This window comes from Elephas maximus, chromosome 9 (genome assembly GCF_024166365.1).
Source record: "Elephas maximus indicus isolate mEleMax1 chromosome 9, mEleMax1 primary haplotype, whole genome shotgun sequence".
Lineage (NCBI taxonomy): Eukaryota > Metazoa > Chordata > Mammalia > Proboscidea > Elephantidae > Elephas > Elephas maximus.
Window position 1 is genome coordinate 87,089,522 of NC_064827.1, and position 16,940 is coordinate 87,106,461.

The following is a 16,940-nucleotide window of genomic DNA, read 5'->3' on the forward strand; positions in this document are numbered from 1 at the left end:
GCGTAGAGACCTAAGATCATCTGTGAGGATCAGGAGCTGAGTGAGAGGAGAGGGGAACAGAGAGTTATTGCTTAAGGGGTACAGAGTTTCTGTTTGGGGTGAGAAAAAAAAAGTTTTAGAAATAGATAATGGTAATGATTGCACAAGATGGTGACTATAATATCATCAAATTATACACATAAAAAATGGTTAAAATGGTAAATTTTATGTTATATATATTTTACCACATAATTTTTTTTTTTTTTTAAAGGAAGACAAAAGTGCAATGTTTGTTTAGGGCTGTAAGTTCTGGGAGTAATATAGGAATCTCAAAATAATAATAGGTAAATGTAATTTTATTAAAAAAAAAGTTATAGACTGAAGTTAAGCACTGGACCTATCAGTGCAGTAATTCCCAACTGTGGCTGCATGTTAGAATCACTCTGGGAGCTTAAAAAAAAAAAATTAAAAAAGAATCTGGGGGGATTGTACTAGAAGTAGAGACCAGGTGTCTATATTTTTTAAAACTCCCCAGGTGATTCAAATTTGCCAGCAAGGCTGAGAACCACTGCACAGGAGACTACAGCCCCTGCCTTTTTGAAGCTTAGTCTCACAAAATTGACTTGGTAGACAGTTTCCCCTCCTCATTTCTGCCAGTAATTTCTTTACAGCTGGAATTAAAAAATAGATCCACACATATGTAAAAATACATGCGCATGTATTTTTATTTATTTAACTTAGGCCCTGGTGATTAATATACGAATCAGAAAAACTGAGTGCCTTGGAACTTATATATCCTTTTCAAATCTTTGAAGAACCAAACTCTGCAAACACGCACGCAAGATATTTAAGTCATAAAACACACACACACACATACAGACTTGAACCACCTTCAGGAACCATGACCCAATAATATATTTAATAGGTGAGATCTCATTCATCAATATACAAAAAAAAGAGAAAAAACCCCAACAACTACACTTTGATTAAGACCCATGCCCTTGGCAAGGGCACTTACAGTTAGAAAGGTTTATCGGTAGCACTTTGAGGTAGCATATTTTGTAAGGTAACAGAAGTCATAGAGCTGCTCTGCAGTTTCTCCTGGACTCAAAGGTGCAGGCCATCAACCTTTGCCCTTGGGAGAGGAAAGTGAATTTGTCTGTACTCATCGCCAATGTCAGCTGGAAAACACTTCCCACCATCTCCCCGGGGCCGTCCCTTCACTACACTGCATGCATCGTGGATTTAGGACAACGTAGATTTAGGAAAATAGCATTTTGATGCTTTTTTCCTCTTGGTTTGGCAACCTCCCAGGCTGCAGAGTCATCTCCTTTTGCTATGTGCCATTCTCATGGGCAGGAGAATCAGGGACCCAATGGGAGAGGGAAATAGGGCATAATGGCCCCTTTTATGTATCAGCTCTAAAAATTTAATTAATTAGGAGTGACCAACTCCAAAGCTATAAAGAGGTTCATTCCTGGACTTTTCTATCATGATTCTGGCCCTTTAAGACTCCCTCATCCCCCCCCCACCCCCCACGTTGGATACAATCATTTTGGGGTATCATTAAGCTCTCTGTGATTTTCCTGACAGGGCTGTGAGCAGAAAAGCTTAAAAAAAAAAAAAAAATCCACGTACAAAAACATCATCAAAAAATCCGGGTTCAGGAGCAACATGGAGAACAGACTTCCTTTGTGCAAGTTAAAAAATGACACAAGGTTATGGTTCGGGAGAATGGCCTGCTTCTTTCTTAAAAAAAAAAAAAAAAAAAGGTAAATATTCATCTCAGCTCTGTCTTTTAAACACAAATATACAGTCAGAACAGGCTAAGGATTAAAGCTGCAAAATGGTCCCAACAACCTCCAACCTTGGTGCAAGTCAACCTTTTGCCCAATAGTCATAGGTTAAAAGGATTTCTAATCCCTAAAAAGCCCTTTTGGCCCAAGGTACTTTGCTGTTTGAAAAACTGAACACTTAGAAGTCATTAATATAGAAATAAGTAAAAATAGCACATGTCCAGATAAAAAAGGGCATGAGCTGGGCCTGAGTTGCCACTTAAAACTCTGTCATTCGGTATTATATAAAATCCTAAAAAGTTGCCCAGAAACAGGGCCCAAGGCATCACGGAACATACCAGCCACCCAAGTCAATCACCACATGACACAGCTGAGCTTTAGGCTTCAAGTATCCAAGGTGCTACAATAGCTGGTCCTCTGAGGAGCTCAGGCTGGCTCTCTTTGCCCCCCACCCCACCCCACAACATCCCATGATACAACAAGTAAAACACTGCTTAGGGTCACTAAAAAACTCGGGGGTAGAAGGAGTGAGAGAACCATTCTCCAAAGACACCAGCCTTACAAATACAAATAAATTCTTCAACATTTTATACAACTACAAGGTGCGTGAGCTGGTATTCAGCACTTTTAACTGTTTGTTTTGTTGCCCTCCCTGTTCTATATCAAACAGGGAAATGGTTCCATTGGGTTAACAGTGTCATTTTTAAATGCCATAAATTAAATAAGTTAGTTCACATTTTTTTTCCCAGCACTTAAGTTACAGTTAGTCTCTAATGTGCTTTCGAAGCTTGCTTTAACAGTTCCAGGTCTCGTCTGCGGACAGCAGCGGTTCTGTGACAACCATATTCACTCAGCTGCAAAGGTATGAATTGTTCCAGCAGCCCGAGGCCCTCTCCAGCAGGACTGGTAAATAGCTTAGTCCACGAAGGTTTAAAGTTTCCACTGAATCCCAAAAATATGGTACTCCCTGGAAAAAAAAAAAAAAAGTTCTATTTGTATAGCTACTAGTTCCAGGCAAGATAATGTGGGAAGTGAGCTAGAGGTGAGCAAAACGGAGACAGCTATTAAAAAAAACAAACAAAAAACTACACTTTCCTACGTCAACAAGTGAACTCTTACCGCCTACCTCTTGCCCCAAATAACACACCACATCCCAACACGCTTCCATGAACACTGTCCTCTTATTTACAAATTATCTTAACAGTACCCACTCCAGTAAAACATCCAAATGAGAATGGTCTAATAGCTAAATTCCAACTTAAAAAAAATGCAGATGCTGCTGGTCTCCTAAGGATTACATAAAATAATACAAATACACACCTTTGTTATAAAGATGAGTTGGTTTGGCTAATCCCAGAGGTACTAACGAATCTGAAACGTTCAACTCCTTTATTTCTCCTCTTGTGCTCAACAGAACAATTGACCTGTAATTAAAAGTTTAAAAAATAAGAATAAAATTCAGTAATGCAGCATGTATTTACTGAGTGTTTTCCTGAAAGGAGTACAGAACCAAAAAAGACCAAACCAGCTGCATTAAGTCAATTTCTACTCATGGCCACTCCAGGTGTTGCAGACTAGAACAGAGCTCTATAGGGTTTTCAAGGCTGTGATTTTTCAGAAGCATATCACCAGGCCGTTCTTCCAAGGTGCCTCTGGGTAGGTTTGAACCTCCAACCGTTCAGTTAGTAGCCAGGTCCTTAACCATTCGCACCACCTGGGGACTCCGAAACGAGTACAGTATAGAAATACTAGTTAAAAGCACAACTCGTAAGGAAAAAAATCTCAGCTGCGTTCTCATCTCTGCTATTACAAGGGCCCACACCCCTGCCCCACCTAGAACTTCTCATGTTGCTATTACAAAGGGTCTCTAAACAAAGGGAGCCCACAGGTCACTTAGGTAAACTGACCTAGTGGACAGCTGGGGGCCGAGTTCTCCTAGAGAATAAACTATTATAACAAAACATGGGGGGAGGTTTATTTTGTTTTCAGATGCTCTATTTATGCTTTAATATCTGTTTATTCAATAAATGGATAAATACCAATTCTACATAAATCAATTAAATCTGTCCCCCATGGTTTGGATTAAATCGCCATCTTTATCAGGCAATAAATCAGTACATACATTCAGATCTGTTTGTGTGGATTTTCCGTTCTCTTCCTCTGATCTCTGTCTCCTTTGCCAATACCACACTGACCTAATCACTATGGCTTTATCATTTGTTTAATATCTGATAAAATAAGCCCCTTTTATTATTGTAATTTTTTTTTAAATGTTCGATTATTCTCCCACGTTTATTTTCCAGATGAACCTCGGTATCAACTGTCAACAATAACAAAAAAAGCAAACACAGTGCCATTGAGCTGATTCCGACTCATAGCGACCCTGTAGGCCGGAGTAGAACCGCTCCATAGAGTTTCCAAGGTGTGCCTGGTGGACTCAAACTGCTGACCTTTTGGTTAGCAGCTGTAGCACTTAACCACTATGCCACCAGGGCTTCCTCAACTGTCAGTACAATGAAAAAGTAATCTATTGGGATGCTAATGGAAATGTGCTAAATACACATTTTAATTTAGGTAGAATGACATCCTTACAATATTGTGTCTTCCATCCAGAAATAGGGAGAGCCACTCCTTTTAGTCAGCTCTTGTTTTACATCCTTCAGTAAAGCATTTATTTTCTTACCCTGGGTTTTGACATTTCTTATTTAATCAAATCTTCACTTTTATGGTGGTATGTGGGTTCTTGGCTGTGGTCTTTCTAAAGCAGCGGTGACTCGGTACAGAAGTCTGACCTTGGCCATCCTGCAGCCCTGACCTTCTTCGGTGGGTCAGTTACTCAGGCCAGTCCCATGAAATCACTACAGGTCACCAACATTCCACCACAGGTGCTGTCTCCCTAAAAGTTGCTGCCAACTTGCCTTCTAACTTCTTAACACTTTGTTAAAATACAATATATATACAGGAAAATATTCCTAAGTGTACAGCACATTAAAATTTTATAAGCTAACCATGCTGTCTAACAAGCACCCCAATTAAATAACAATAACAAAAAAAAAAACAAAACAGAACATTACCAGTATCTCAAAAGTCCTTTTTCTGTCCCCTTTCTAAAAACTACCTGGTGATTTTTAACTAGTTGGATCTAACTCTTTCAATCTATAGAAGAGCTTTCAGAACTGCTATTTTGTCTGTCCTATAGGGTCACAATGGTTTTTTTTTTTGGTCTTGCCCTAAATATCTGTGGTGAAATTTGTGTCCTTGATTGTTTTAGGGGAAGGGAGTGTGTTGTGTTTTCAACATTAAGAAAAATCTTTAAATTCGTAAAGAAAACTGCAGCCTCTGAAAGGAATTCCCTACAAGTGTCTGAAGGCAGAAGACAGTGCTATACACGAACACTGAATATTACACCCAATGTAGTCCCAGCGGCTTCGTGGGACTTATTGGAATCCGGTCCTATAATCTGTAAAGAGTATAGGGATCAGATCGACTAAAGATGATCCCAAAGTTAAAAGGGCCTTTACTCTCTGGGGGGCTAATGTTCTTCCCTTAGCGGCTTCACCAAAGGAAGGCCCAAGTGTAAATCACTACCTGCAGCAAAGCCAAGGGGCAGGAAGGAGCCTGAATTTATCCCCTTACCTCCCGGCAGGCTTTACCAACATAGAAACAGAATGGTTTCTCTCCTGTGCATCCTTCCTCAGAGACCAATAAAACACTCCTCAGAAGAGCTCTCAAAAGAGAGACCAGACACTCATCTCACTTAACAATCAATTTACTCCTTTCTGGTCACTTCCAAGCAACCCAGCTAATGACTTCATATACCACAGTCATAGCATAATGATGTGCTAGGGTCCATCAGTGGGACCTGAAAAAAACAAAACCTAGTGCCGTTGAGTTAACTCCAACTCATAGCCACCCTACAGGACAGGGTAGAACTGCTCCATAGAGCTCCCAAGGAGCGTCTGGTGGATTCAAACAGCTGACCTTCTGGTTAGCAGCCGCAGCTCTTAACCACTATACCACCAGGGCAAACCAATGCTCAGGGTTAACCTGTGTCATCTTTTTGACGGCTTGTCGCTGTTACACAGCAAACTTCACCTACCTCGGAGGGACCCTGGTTTTTAAGTACTCGTTCATGCCACTGACTTTAGCAAGTGAGAAGGTCTTTTTTTCCGTCAACCGGAATGGAACACTACAGGCATCCACAATAAGGAGGAAGAGACCTTCATTTCGGAAGGTGAAGTCTGTGCCGTTGAGCTGAAAAAGCAAAAATGTCCTCTGGTGTAATTAACATCTTGGTAATATTTCCAGGATGACCTGTCTCTCCGGCCCCTTCCCTCTGTCTTCTAACCCCTGTATTCAAAATATATGTGCAGGATTCAAACTGTCTATTCTACTTACTATTTCCCTGCGAGACTTAGAAATCATGCCTGTGGGTAAGATGCTCTGAGCACGGGGTGGCAGTCTCCACTCAGCTAGGCTCAGTGACTTTTTACAGACGCACTCCCTCATCAGGGTCAAAGGTTTGTAATTCAGAGATCACGCTGCTGCCGCGCCCAGAACAGGCAGAAACTCTGAAGTGCGGCTCAGAGAGCTCACTTACTGTCACCTTAGTTCAGAAAAATATTTATCATGCCTTGACCCAAGTAACCCCTCACCCTCATTAGAGTTTAGGGTTGAAATATCACTGGACCCCGATTGCCTATTTCCTTCACTCCAAATATAGCTCTCCTCTGAAATCAAAATGGAAGAGTGGTAATTTTACTTGGATTTAAGCCAGAAGGCATCATTATATTCTGTTTCACAGTAAGTATGAGCTGGAATTTCCATAGTCATCCTCTTTAAATTACTGGTTTATGAACTCGAGAAACTTCTAAATATCATTAATCCCTCTGTCAGAAAGGAAAAGGAAAGAACAAAAAACAAAAGCAGACTGAAAAAATGATTCAACAATGAATTAAATCCATAGGCACAATTTCTGCTTATCATCTGAAAAATATAAACTATGGTAAAGGCTGGAGCCCTGGTGCACAGTGGAAAAGAGTTACAGCTGCTAACTAAAAGGCTGGCACTTAGAATCCACCAGCTAAAGGCTGGCAAAGGGTGAATGCTCTCGCCACTATACCTTCCCTCACGTAGAATCGACTCGATGGCAATGGGCTTGGTTTGGTTTTGGAAATGAACTCACGGGAATTCAAAATGGCTTTTTGGCTGTGTTTAAATTGTCCTAACCCAGTGAATAATCCTGAAATTGCTAAGGTAAGGTGTCATTTTATATTGTTGTTGTTGTTAGGTGCCGTTGAGTCGGTTCCAACTCATAGTGACCCTATGCACAACGGAATGAAACGCTGCCTGGTCCTGCGCCATCCATAAAATGGTTGTTATGCTCGAGCTCATTGTTGCAGCCACTGTGTAAATCCACCTCGTTGAGGGTTCTTCCTCTTTTCCACTGATCCTGTACTCTGCCAAGCATGATGTCCTTCTCCAGGGACTGATTCCTCCTGACAACATGTCCAAAGTATGTAAGATGCAGTCTCGCCATCCACGCCTCTAAGGAGCATGCTGGCTGCACTTCTTCCAAGACAGATTTGTTCATTCTTTTGGTAGTCCATGGTATATTCAATATTCTTCGCCAACACCACAATTCAAAGGCGTCAACTTTTCTTCGGTCTTCCTTATTCATTGTCCAGCTTTCACATGCATATGATGTGATTGAAAATACCACGGCTTAGGTCAGGCGCACCTTTGTCTTCAGGGTGACATCTTTGCTCTTCAACACTTTGAAGAGGTCTTTTGCTGCAGGTTTGCCCAATGCAATGCGTCTTTTGATTTCTTGATTGCTGCTTCCGTGGCTGTTGATTGTGGATCCAAGTAAAATGAAATCCTTGACAACTTCAATCTTTTCCCCATTTATCATGATGTTGCTCATTGGTCCAGTTGTGAGGATTTTTGTTTTCTTTATGTTGAGGTGTAATCCACACTGAAGGCTGTGGTCTTTGATCTTCATTAATAAGTGCTTCAAGTCCTTTTCACTTTCTGCTAGCAAGGTTGTGTCATCTGCCTAATGCAGGTTGTTAATGAGTCTTCCTCCAATCCTGATGCCCCCCTTCTTCTTCATATAGTCCAGCTTCTCAGATTATTTGTTCAGCATACAGATTAAACAGGTATGGTGAAAGGATACAACCCTGACGCACACCTTTCCTGACTTTAAACCAATCAGTATCCCCTTGTTCTGTCCAAACAACTGCCTCTGATCTGTGTAAAGGTTCCTCATGAGCACAATTAAGTGTTCGGGAATTCCCATTCTTCGTAGTATTATCCATAGTTTGTTATGATCCACACAGTCGAATGCCTTTGCATAGTCAATGAAACACAGGTAAACATCTTTCTGGTATTCTCTGCTTTCAGCCAGGATCCATCTGACATCAGCAATGATATCCTTGGTTCCGCGTCCTCTTGTGAAACTAGCCTGAATTTCTGGCAGTTCCCTGTCAGTATACTGCTGCAGCCATTTTTGAATGATCTTCAGCAAAATTTTGCTTGCGTGTGGTATTAATGATATTGTTTTATAATTTCCACATTTGGTTGGATCACCTTTCTTGGGAATAGGCATAAATATGGATCTCTTCCAGCCAGTTAGCCAGGAAGCTGTCTTCCATATTTCTTGGCATAGACAAGTGAGCACCTCCAGGGCTGCATCTGTTTGTTGAAACATCTCAATTGATATTCATTCCATCAATTCCTGGAGCCTTGTTTTTCGCCAGTACCTTCAGAGCAGTTTGGACTTCTTCCTTCAGTACCATCGGTTCCTGCTCATATGCCACCTCTTGAAATTGTTGAATATCGACTAATTCTTTTTGGTATAATGACTCTGTGTATTCCTTCCATCTTCTTTTGATGCTTCCTACATCGTTTAATATTTTCCCCATGGAATCCTTCACTATTGCAACTCGAGGCTTGAATTTTTTCTTCAGTTCTTTCAGTTTGAGAAATGCCAAGCATGTTCTTCCCTTTTGGTTTTCCATCTCCAGCTCTTTGCACATGTCCTTATAATACTTTGTCTCCTCAAGAGGCCCTTTGAAATCTTCTGTTCAGTTCTTTGACTTGATCAACTCTTCCTTTTGCTTTAGCTGCTTGACGCTGAAGAGCAAGTTTCAGAGTCTCCTCTGACATCCATCTTGGTCTTTTCTTTCTTCCTGTCTTTTCAGTGACCTCTTGCTTTCTTCATGGATGATGTCCTTGATGTCATTCCACAACTCGTCTGGTCTTCAGTCACTAGTGTTCAACGTGTCAAATCTATTCTTCAGATAGTATCAAAATTCAGGTGGGATATACTCAAGGTCATATTTTGGCTCTCATGGACTTGCTCTGATCTTCTTCACTTTCAGCTTGAACTTGCATATGAGCAATTGATGGTCTGTTCCATAGTCGGCCCCTGGCCTTGTTCTGACTGATGATATTGAGCTTTTCCATCATCTCTTTCCACAGATGTAGTCAATTTGATTTCTGCGTGTTCCATCTGGCGAGGTCCATGTGTATAGTCGCCGTTTATGTTGGTGGAAGAAGGTATTTGCAATGAAGAAGTCATTGGTCTTGCAAAATTCTATCATTCCATCTCTGGCATTGTTTCTATCACCAAGGCCATATTTTCCAACTACTGATCCTTCTTCTTTGTTTCCAACTTTTGCATTCCAATCACCAGTAATTATCAGTGCATCTTAATTGCATGTTCGATCAATTTCAGACTGCAGCAGCTGATAAAAATCTTCTATTTCTTCACCTTTGGCCCTAGTAGTTGGTGCGTAAATTTGAATAATAGTCATATTAACTGGTCTTCCTTGTAGGCATATGGATATTATCCCACCACCGACAGCGTTGTACTTCAGGATAGATCTTGAAACATTCTTTTTGATGATGAATGCAACACCATTCCTCTTCGAGTTGTCATTCCCGGCAATGGGAATACCAGTCCATTTCAGCTCACTAATGCCTAGGATGTCGATTGTTATGTGTTCCATTTCATTTTTGACTATTTCCAATTTTCCCAGATTCATACTTCATACATTCCAGGTTCCGATCATTAATGGATGTTTGCAGCTGTTTCTTCTCATTTTGAGTCATGCCACATCAGCAAATGAAGGTCCCGAAAGCCTTACTCCATCCATGTCATTAAGGTCGACTCTACTTTGAGGAGGCAGCTCTTCCCCAGTCATCTTTTGAATGCCTTCCAACCTGAGGGGCTCATCTTCCAGCACTATATCAAACAATGTTCCGCTGCTTTCATAAGTTTTCACTGGCTAATGCTTTTCAGAAGTAGACTGCCGGGTCCTTCTTCCTAGTCTGTCTTAGTCTGGAAGCTCAGCTGAAACCTGTCCTCCATGGGTGACCCTGCTGGTATCTGAATACCGGTGGCCTAGCTTCCAGCATCACAGCAACACACAAGCCCCCACAGTAAGACAAACTGACAGACAGGTGGGGGCATTTTATATTAGGGAAGGCTAAAAGTGATTCCCTTAGTTTGAAAAATCTGAATACTTAAAACTGAGGTACCAAACCAAAAAAAAACCAAACCCATTGCCATTAACTCAATTCCTACTCTATAGGACAGAGCAGAACTGCCCCTTTGAGTTTCCAAAAAGCACCTGGTGGATTAGAACTGCCAACCTTCTGGTTAGCAGCCATAGCACTTAACCACTATCCCACCAGGGTTTCCAAAATTGAGGTACACCTAAGGAAAATATAGATATATAACGATCCTCAACACACTCAAATTAGGCTGTCACACAAAGGAAACACAAAACTTTCCATAAAAACTAAAGCAATGCCATGTCCTAGGCAAGATTCTCTTCATAATGTGAGAAGTAGAGATAAATACGAGAAAACATAGTGTTCTATGATTTCTCTAGAGTTCCAGGCACCCAGTATGCAGCAAGGGAGTCTTAAAAATGTCTTCAGACCCTGGGGCATAACCTGCCTGGGGTTTTTTTGGCAAGACAATATTTTCTTTTACTAACTAGCAGTGTGGCTCAGCACTCACCATTTCCCTTTAATAACAAACTCCCAGCACCTTATTAGCAGGTCTTCATGCAGCTGACTGCATTACGATGCTGAGCTAACAGACTTCATGCCACTAAAATTATATCATGAACGTATTACAAAACGTAGGGCTGCTGACAAAGGAGAATGGGGTATAAAGAGGTTACGGAATCTTTGAGCTACATTTAAGTAGACATGTTCTTAATTCAGAGTTGTTAAAAAGTAAACTTTAATTCTGTCCACATATATATGGCTTTGTGATGACACTGCCCACCAGTGGGAAAAACTGAACTCTGAAAGAGACCGCATGAGACCTGACCCAGGCTCTGGCTAGCAATTAGTTAACAGGCTGTTGTTGTTGTTGTTATTAGGTGTCATCAAGTCGGTTCTGACTCACAGTGACCCTATATGGCAGAGTAGAGCTGCCCCATAAGGTTTCCAAGGAGTAGCTGATGGATTTGAACTGCCGACCTTTTGGTTAACAGCCGAGCTCTTAACCACTGGGCCACCAGGGCTCCTGTCAATAGTTAACCAAAGAGCTCTTTATATGGTGGCACCCACGTCAACCTGATTTTGGATCGGCCATAAGCTGAGACCTGGTTTAAAAAAAAAAAAAACCAGCTGTCATGAAGTAGATTTTGACTCATGGCAACCCCACGTGTGTCAGGGTAGAACTGTGCTCCATACAGTTTTCGCTGGCTGATTCTTCAGAAGTAGATCACCAGGATTTTCTGCAAGGACTCGAACTTCCAACTTTTCCATTAGCAACCAAGCACAGTAACCATTTATACTACCCAGGGCCTAAGAGAACTGGTGGCTATTTTGGCTCTAAGCTCAGTTCTAGTTTTGACCCTGAGGCTTACATCTATACTTCCGTTAACTCACTTAGAAAAGACAACTAACACTTTGCAGCTGCAGTGTCTTCTGGAAAAAAAATGGGGGCAAGGGAGCCTTAAAATAGAAGAAAAGGCCAAAGAGACTTTAAAACTTCATTTCCCATATTTTCCACAAACAATTTGGGAGCTTAAGTTTCAAAAAACCAGGTTAAACACAGCTTTCTACATACTGATTGCCTATGGCAATTATTTTTAACCAAAGATGCCTTTTCTCATATATAAAATAAATCTGGCTCACATGTAACATTCCTATTAGTGAGCAGAAAGTAATGTCAACAAATTTTAACATTACCTAAAAGGAATTAGTAAACGCAATCTAGTGAGAAAAGTTCATAAAAATTAGTAATTTTAAAATGCAAATGTTTAGGAGGTATTTATACCTTCATTATATAGTCTGGAAGCAATCAAATGTGATTACAAACAAGTGACGACTCTCAGAGATCATTCATGTTACCAGAACCAAAAACCCGTTCCCGTCAAGTCGATCCCAACTCATAGAGACCCAACAGGACAGGGTAGAACTGCGCCATGGGATTTCCAAGGAGTAGCTGGTGGATTTGAACTGCTGACCTTTTGGTTAGCAGCTAAAGCCCTCAACCAGTGTGCCACCAGGGCTCCTCATGTTACCAGGATGCAACAAAAAAGCAAAAGCCAAAAGAGTATACACGCCAGGCGGCACTTACAGAGATAACGGTCGGGTCTCCGCGCTGAGCTTCCGCTTTACTGGGTGACTGGAATTGCACGGGGAGGTAGCTTTTATGAGGATCACTAGTGAACACCACCTAGACAAGGCAGAAGCTCCGTATTTATTTTAATTGCATCTTTCTCCAGAAAGTTCCCTCAAAATAAGCTCAATTACATCAAAGCCAGTGGCTGTTTTTCTTTTTCTGACCTTGTGATACATCTTTCATGACCTGGAGTTGCATCTTTAGATATAGGCTTAATAAGGTAAGTGTATAATCCTGATTTTCTGAAACAGTCCCAGTTTCAAATAATCACCATCTCGTTAGTAAAATAAATTCAGTAGCTGACCTCAAATGTGTTTTATATTTAAATCTTTGTAAATATTTCATGCAAAAACAGTCACATATCTACGATCTCATTTATATGAAATAATCTCGATGGCACTGGGGTTTTTTGTTTGTTTGTTTGTTTTGTTTAATCAAATACATAGAAACTAAAGATTATTAGTAGTTACCTGGGTAGCAGGGAGAGGGAAAAAGGGAGTTTTTGCTTAGGCACTATGGTAATCATCTAGTGCTGCTATAACAGAAATACCACAATTGGGTGACTTTATCACTGTTTTTGGAGGCTAGATGTCCAAATTCAGGGCGCCAGCTCTAGGGGAAGACTTTTCTCTCTGTCAGCTCCAGAGGAAGGCTCTTGTCTCTTCTGAGCCTCTGTTCCTGGGTGATCTTCATGTAGTTTGGCATCTCTCTTCCCCTAACTCCACTCATTTGCTTGCTTGTTTAATCTCTTTTATGTCTCAAAAGAGATAGACTCAAGATACAACCTACACTAATCCTGTCTCATTAACATAACAAAGACAACCCACTCCCAAATAGTATTATAACCACAGGCATAAAAATTAGGATTTACATCACATATTTCTGGGAGACACAATTCAATCCATAACAGGGGGCACTGAGCTTATGTCAGTAATGGTGGCATAATGTGGAAAAGGGTAGTAGCGGTGATGTAATCAATATCACCGAATTATACAGGTAGAAATTGTCGAAATGGCCAATGTTTTATGCATATTTTCACCACAATAAAAAAAAAGCAATATGAAGATAAAATTATAAAATATATATTTTAAAAAAGTCACAAATCTTAAAAGGCCCTGTTCAGACCAATTTTCCCAAATTAGGACCCAGTTACTGTAGAATTGAGGGAAGACTATAGCTAACAAGCACTACCCTGTTTCAGAAAACTTTAGTGGCCTTCTACATCACCAGATCTAAACACTTCCACTTGATCTACAAAGCCCTCCATGAATGGAGCCATGCCATATAAGCTGGCCCGATTCCCCACTGCTCAACCACCTTCTCACTTTCTCAGAAGCACTTCTTCTACTTGCCTGTCTCTCTGCCTTTGTTGATGCTGCTGTTGCCCTACCTAGAATGCCCTTCACTTTTTCCTTCTACCCCAGCAAATCACTCCTAGTCTCCAAAGCTCACCCCCTACCTCTTCCCTAAGGCTCGCTCTCCCTTAAAAGACACTTTTATTCTCACTCAATTTAGCACTTGAAAGTATACAGCCCTTATAAATCAGTGTCAACAACTTCATCTGCAAGCGTAAATAATAATCATGATACTAAGCATCCACTAGCTTGCAGACATTCTTTGAAGTCGAAGGCTTGAGGCCAAAAATTCACGTGGCTTTTGTTCCCTACTCCTAAATCAAAAAAATAAAAACTCCCCTAAAACTTCCAAATAAAAGTGATCTTCCCAGATACTTTAAATGCTCTGCCATTGCTCAAAATAAGTAATCAAGAAATTATTTAAAATGAAATACGATTAATGTTTCAGACACAAAGAAGAAAGAATGCGAACTAGACGGCACTGAATTTTTTTTTTTTTTGGGGGGGGTTTAGTGCCTAGAACCATTTAACAACACAGGCCTAGAATATTTCCAGGGGAATCAGGCCAGCTTATATGACATAAACAATTTATTATCAATTATAATATTATCATATAACATGTAACATCTCTTTAGTAACGAAGGACTTTCTTGACAAAGCCAGTCTAAGAATTAGGCTGGAAAAGTTACTTCCCCCAGAAGGTTACCTCAAAACATCACTTTAACAGTCCAAACATTACCTGGGACGGTAGAGAACCCATGTAACTAACCTTCCTCACGTTTTTGCTCTTGTTTTTAGCTGCATTGGAGAATAGAGGTAGCTCAGGGATATGAAAGACCAATGCTATGATAATGAAGTCGCCATTTAAAAAATACTTACGCCCTAACAAAAAACAAAACAAAAAAAGTTTTTTTCAGAAAACATAAATCCATCTTTCTCGCCCTACTTTTAGTGCCTCCAGTGGGCAGAAATGAATGAAAAACAAAGAACTTATGCAGTGGAAAAAAGTTTTTGTTTTCTCAAACCACTAGATAAGAAATGAAAAGAAAGATTTAGGAGCTTTCTCCCTATCAATAGGCAGTATGCATTTCCTGGCAATTCTTGCTTTAAAAAAAAAAAATCCCCAAGCTCACTGGAACTCAACTTAAGTATCAGAATCCCCTAGGGGGCTTGTTGAAACACAGGTTACGGGGCCCCATCTCCAGTTTCTGATTCAGGAGGTCTGGGGTAAGGCCCAAGAATTCCTATTTTTACAAAATAACTTCCCAAGTGTTGCTGGTGGTGCTGGTCTAGGAACCACTTCCTGTAGCCCATATCTGTTTGTGTAAAGATTAAATACAAGTTAGGGCACTATGAGCTCTTTTTCACTTCGAATTGGTCTGACTTCCTTTGGAACTCCACCCGTGTGTCTGATTGTAGCTCATATTTTAGATTTACTTTCATTAACATGCTTTCTCAAGATCCAGAAGGAGACTATCTAATTAAAAACGGTAAGACGGGAGATGCTTTTTCACTTCTAGCCAAAGTCAATCAGTATTTTTAATTACAGAAAAATATAGCACATACTTCAAAATTAAGAGTGGCATTCCATTCATTTTTACAAGAGCTACATTTTCTGAAGAGAAATTCCACACCACAAGTAAAACAAAGGAAGTATTTTTTACATCACTGACATGTAAGCCAGAAAGCAGTATTATTGCAGAATCACGTATCTGAGAAAGAAAAGATGGTGACCAATGGAGCAACTTCTAATTTCAAATCGTGTAGAATCCACATGCTTACAGGGAAAACTGATGTATCACCAGTTGACTCCAACTCAGGGCGACACCGTGTGTGTCAGAGTAGAACTGTGCTCCATAGAGTTTTCAATGGCTGCTTTTTTTGGATGTAGATTGCCAGGTCTTTCTTCCAAGGTACTTCTGGGTGGCCTCGAACCTCCAATCTTTTGGTTAGCAGCTGAGTGAGTGTGTTAACCATTTGTACCACCCAGAGACTCCTCATGTATCACGGGGGAAAGTATTTTTTTTATAAATCTGGGCTAGTTTGCATCTGATAAGCACCACATTTTAGAAAGAGCCAATATTCAGCAGAAACCACCTATTATGTGCTAACTTGGCGAGGTCATGATTCCCAGTATTGTGTGACTGTCCACCATTTTGTCATCTGATGTGATTTCCCTCTGTGTTGTAAATCCTACTTCTATGATGTCAATGAGGCAGGACTCAATCTACAAAACTAGGTTATATCTTAAGCCAATCTCTTTTGAGATATAAAAGAGAGAACTGAGTAGAGATATGGGGACCTCATACCACCAAGAAAGCAACAGACAGCATCCTTCGGGCCTGGGGTCCCTGTGCCTGAGAAGCTCCAGGACCAGGGGAAGAGTGATGACAAGGACATTTCTCCAGAGCTGACAGAGAAAGAAAGCCTTTGCCTGGAGCCGGCACCCTGAATTCAGACTTCTAGCCTTCTCAACTGTGAGAGAATAAATTTCTCTTTGTTAAAGCCATCCACTTATGGTATTTCTGTTATAACAGCACTAGATGACTAAGACACCATCCAACGTGCATAAACTGCAACACAGATGTTTCAAAGAACAGCATTCCTATTGCACAGAAACCATTTGACTTTTTCTCCCAGTGCACATCCCTCTTCTCCCCCGTTTACCTGGCTGGTGCCACAGCCTGGACAGGGTCCAGAGAGCATGGCGGGCATCCGCTTGACTGTTGACGGCTTTCGGTAATACCGTGGATATGCTTTGGCCATGCAGTTACTGATGTCTTTTGAGTCTGTTGTTGCCTGGATCTTGACCCTTTCACATCCCTGAGATGAACAGTAACTGTGGCCATCCCTATTACCTTTGGCTTTGAGATATAAAAACAGCAATCTGCACAAAACAGAAGCCAACCCATTTGGTATTAGACTTGGTCTCAAAAACTTAGGAACTTCCTCAAATAAGACTCATTATCAAAATGATATTCGTCCCATAAAGTGACTTCATAAGAAAAATAAATCACAAAACTAATAAAGTTGTTTATCTTTCCTTTCTCTACTACCAGCACCCTAAGTGCAATACGATGTTAGAAAATATTTGGATATCCTGATTTAAGTTGTTCTGGAAGATATCAAAGTTGATTTCTGGTTTGAATTAGT

General features: G+C 40.6%; 1 protein-coding gene across 2 annotated transcripts in view; it reads right to left on the minus strand.

Annotated features, from left to right (window-relative positions):
* Positions 1-1,734: 1,734 nt before the first annotated feature.
* The window catches only part of CEMIP2 (cell migration inducing hyaluronidase 2), an 86,857-nt gene continuing 71,651 nt past the window's right edge, over positions 1,735-16,940 (minus strand). Inside the window, exons 20-24 of one of the 2 annotated variants that reach the window (XM_049896966.1) lie at positions 16,455-16,674; positions 12,388-12,486; positions 5,875-6,029; positions 3,096-3,199; positions 1,735-2,742 (exon numbers count right to left, since the gene is read on the minus strand). In XM_049896966.1, coding sequence (XP_049752923.1) covers positions 2,546-2,742; positions 3,096-3,199; positions 5,875-6,029; positions 12,388-12,486; positions 16,455-16,674 — 775 coding nt within the window. In that variant the 3' untranslated portion in view covers positions 1,735-2,545. The remainder of the gene's footprint in view (positions 2,743-3,095; positions 3,200-5,874; positions 6,030-12,387; positions 12,487-16,454; positions 16,675-16,940) is intronic. The other variant, XM_049896967.1, reaches the window with a different exon arrangement.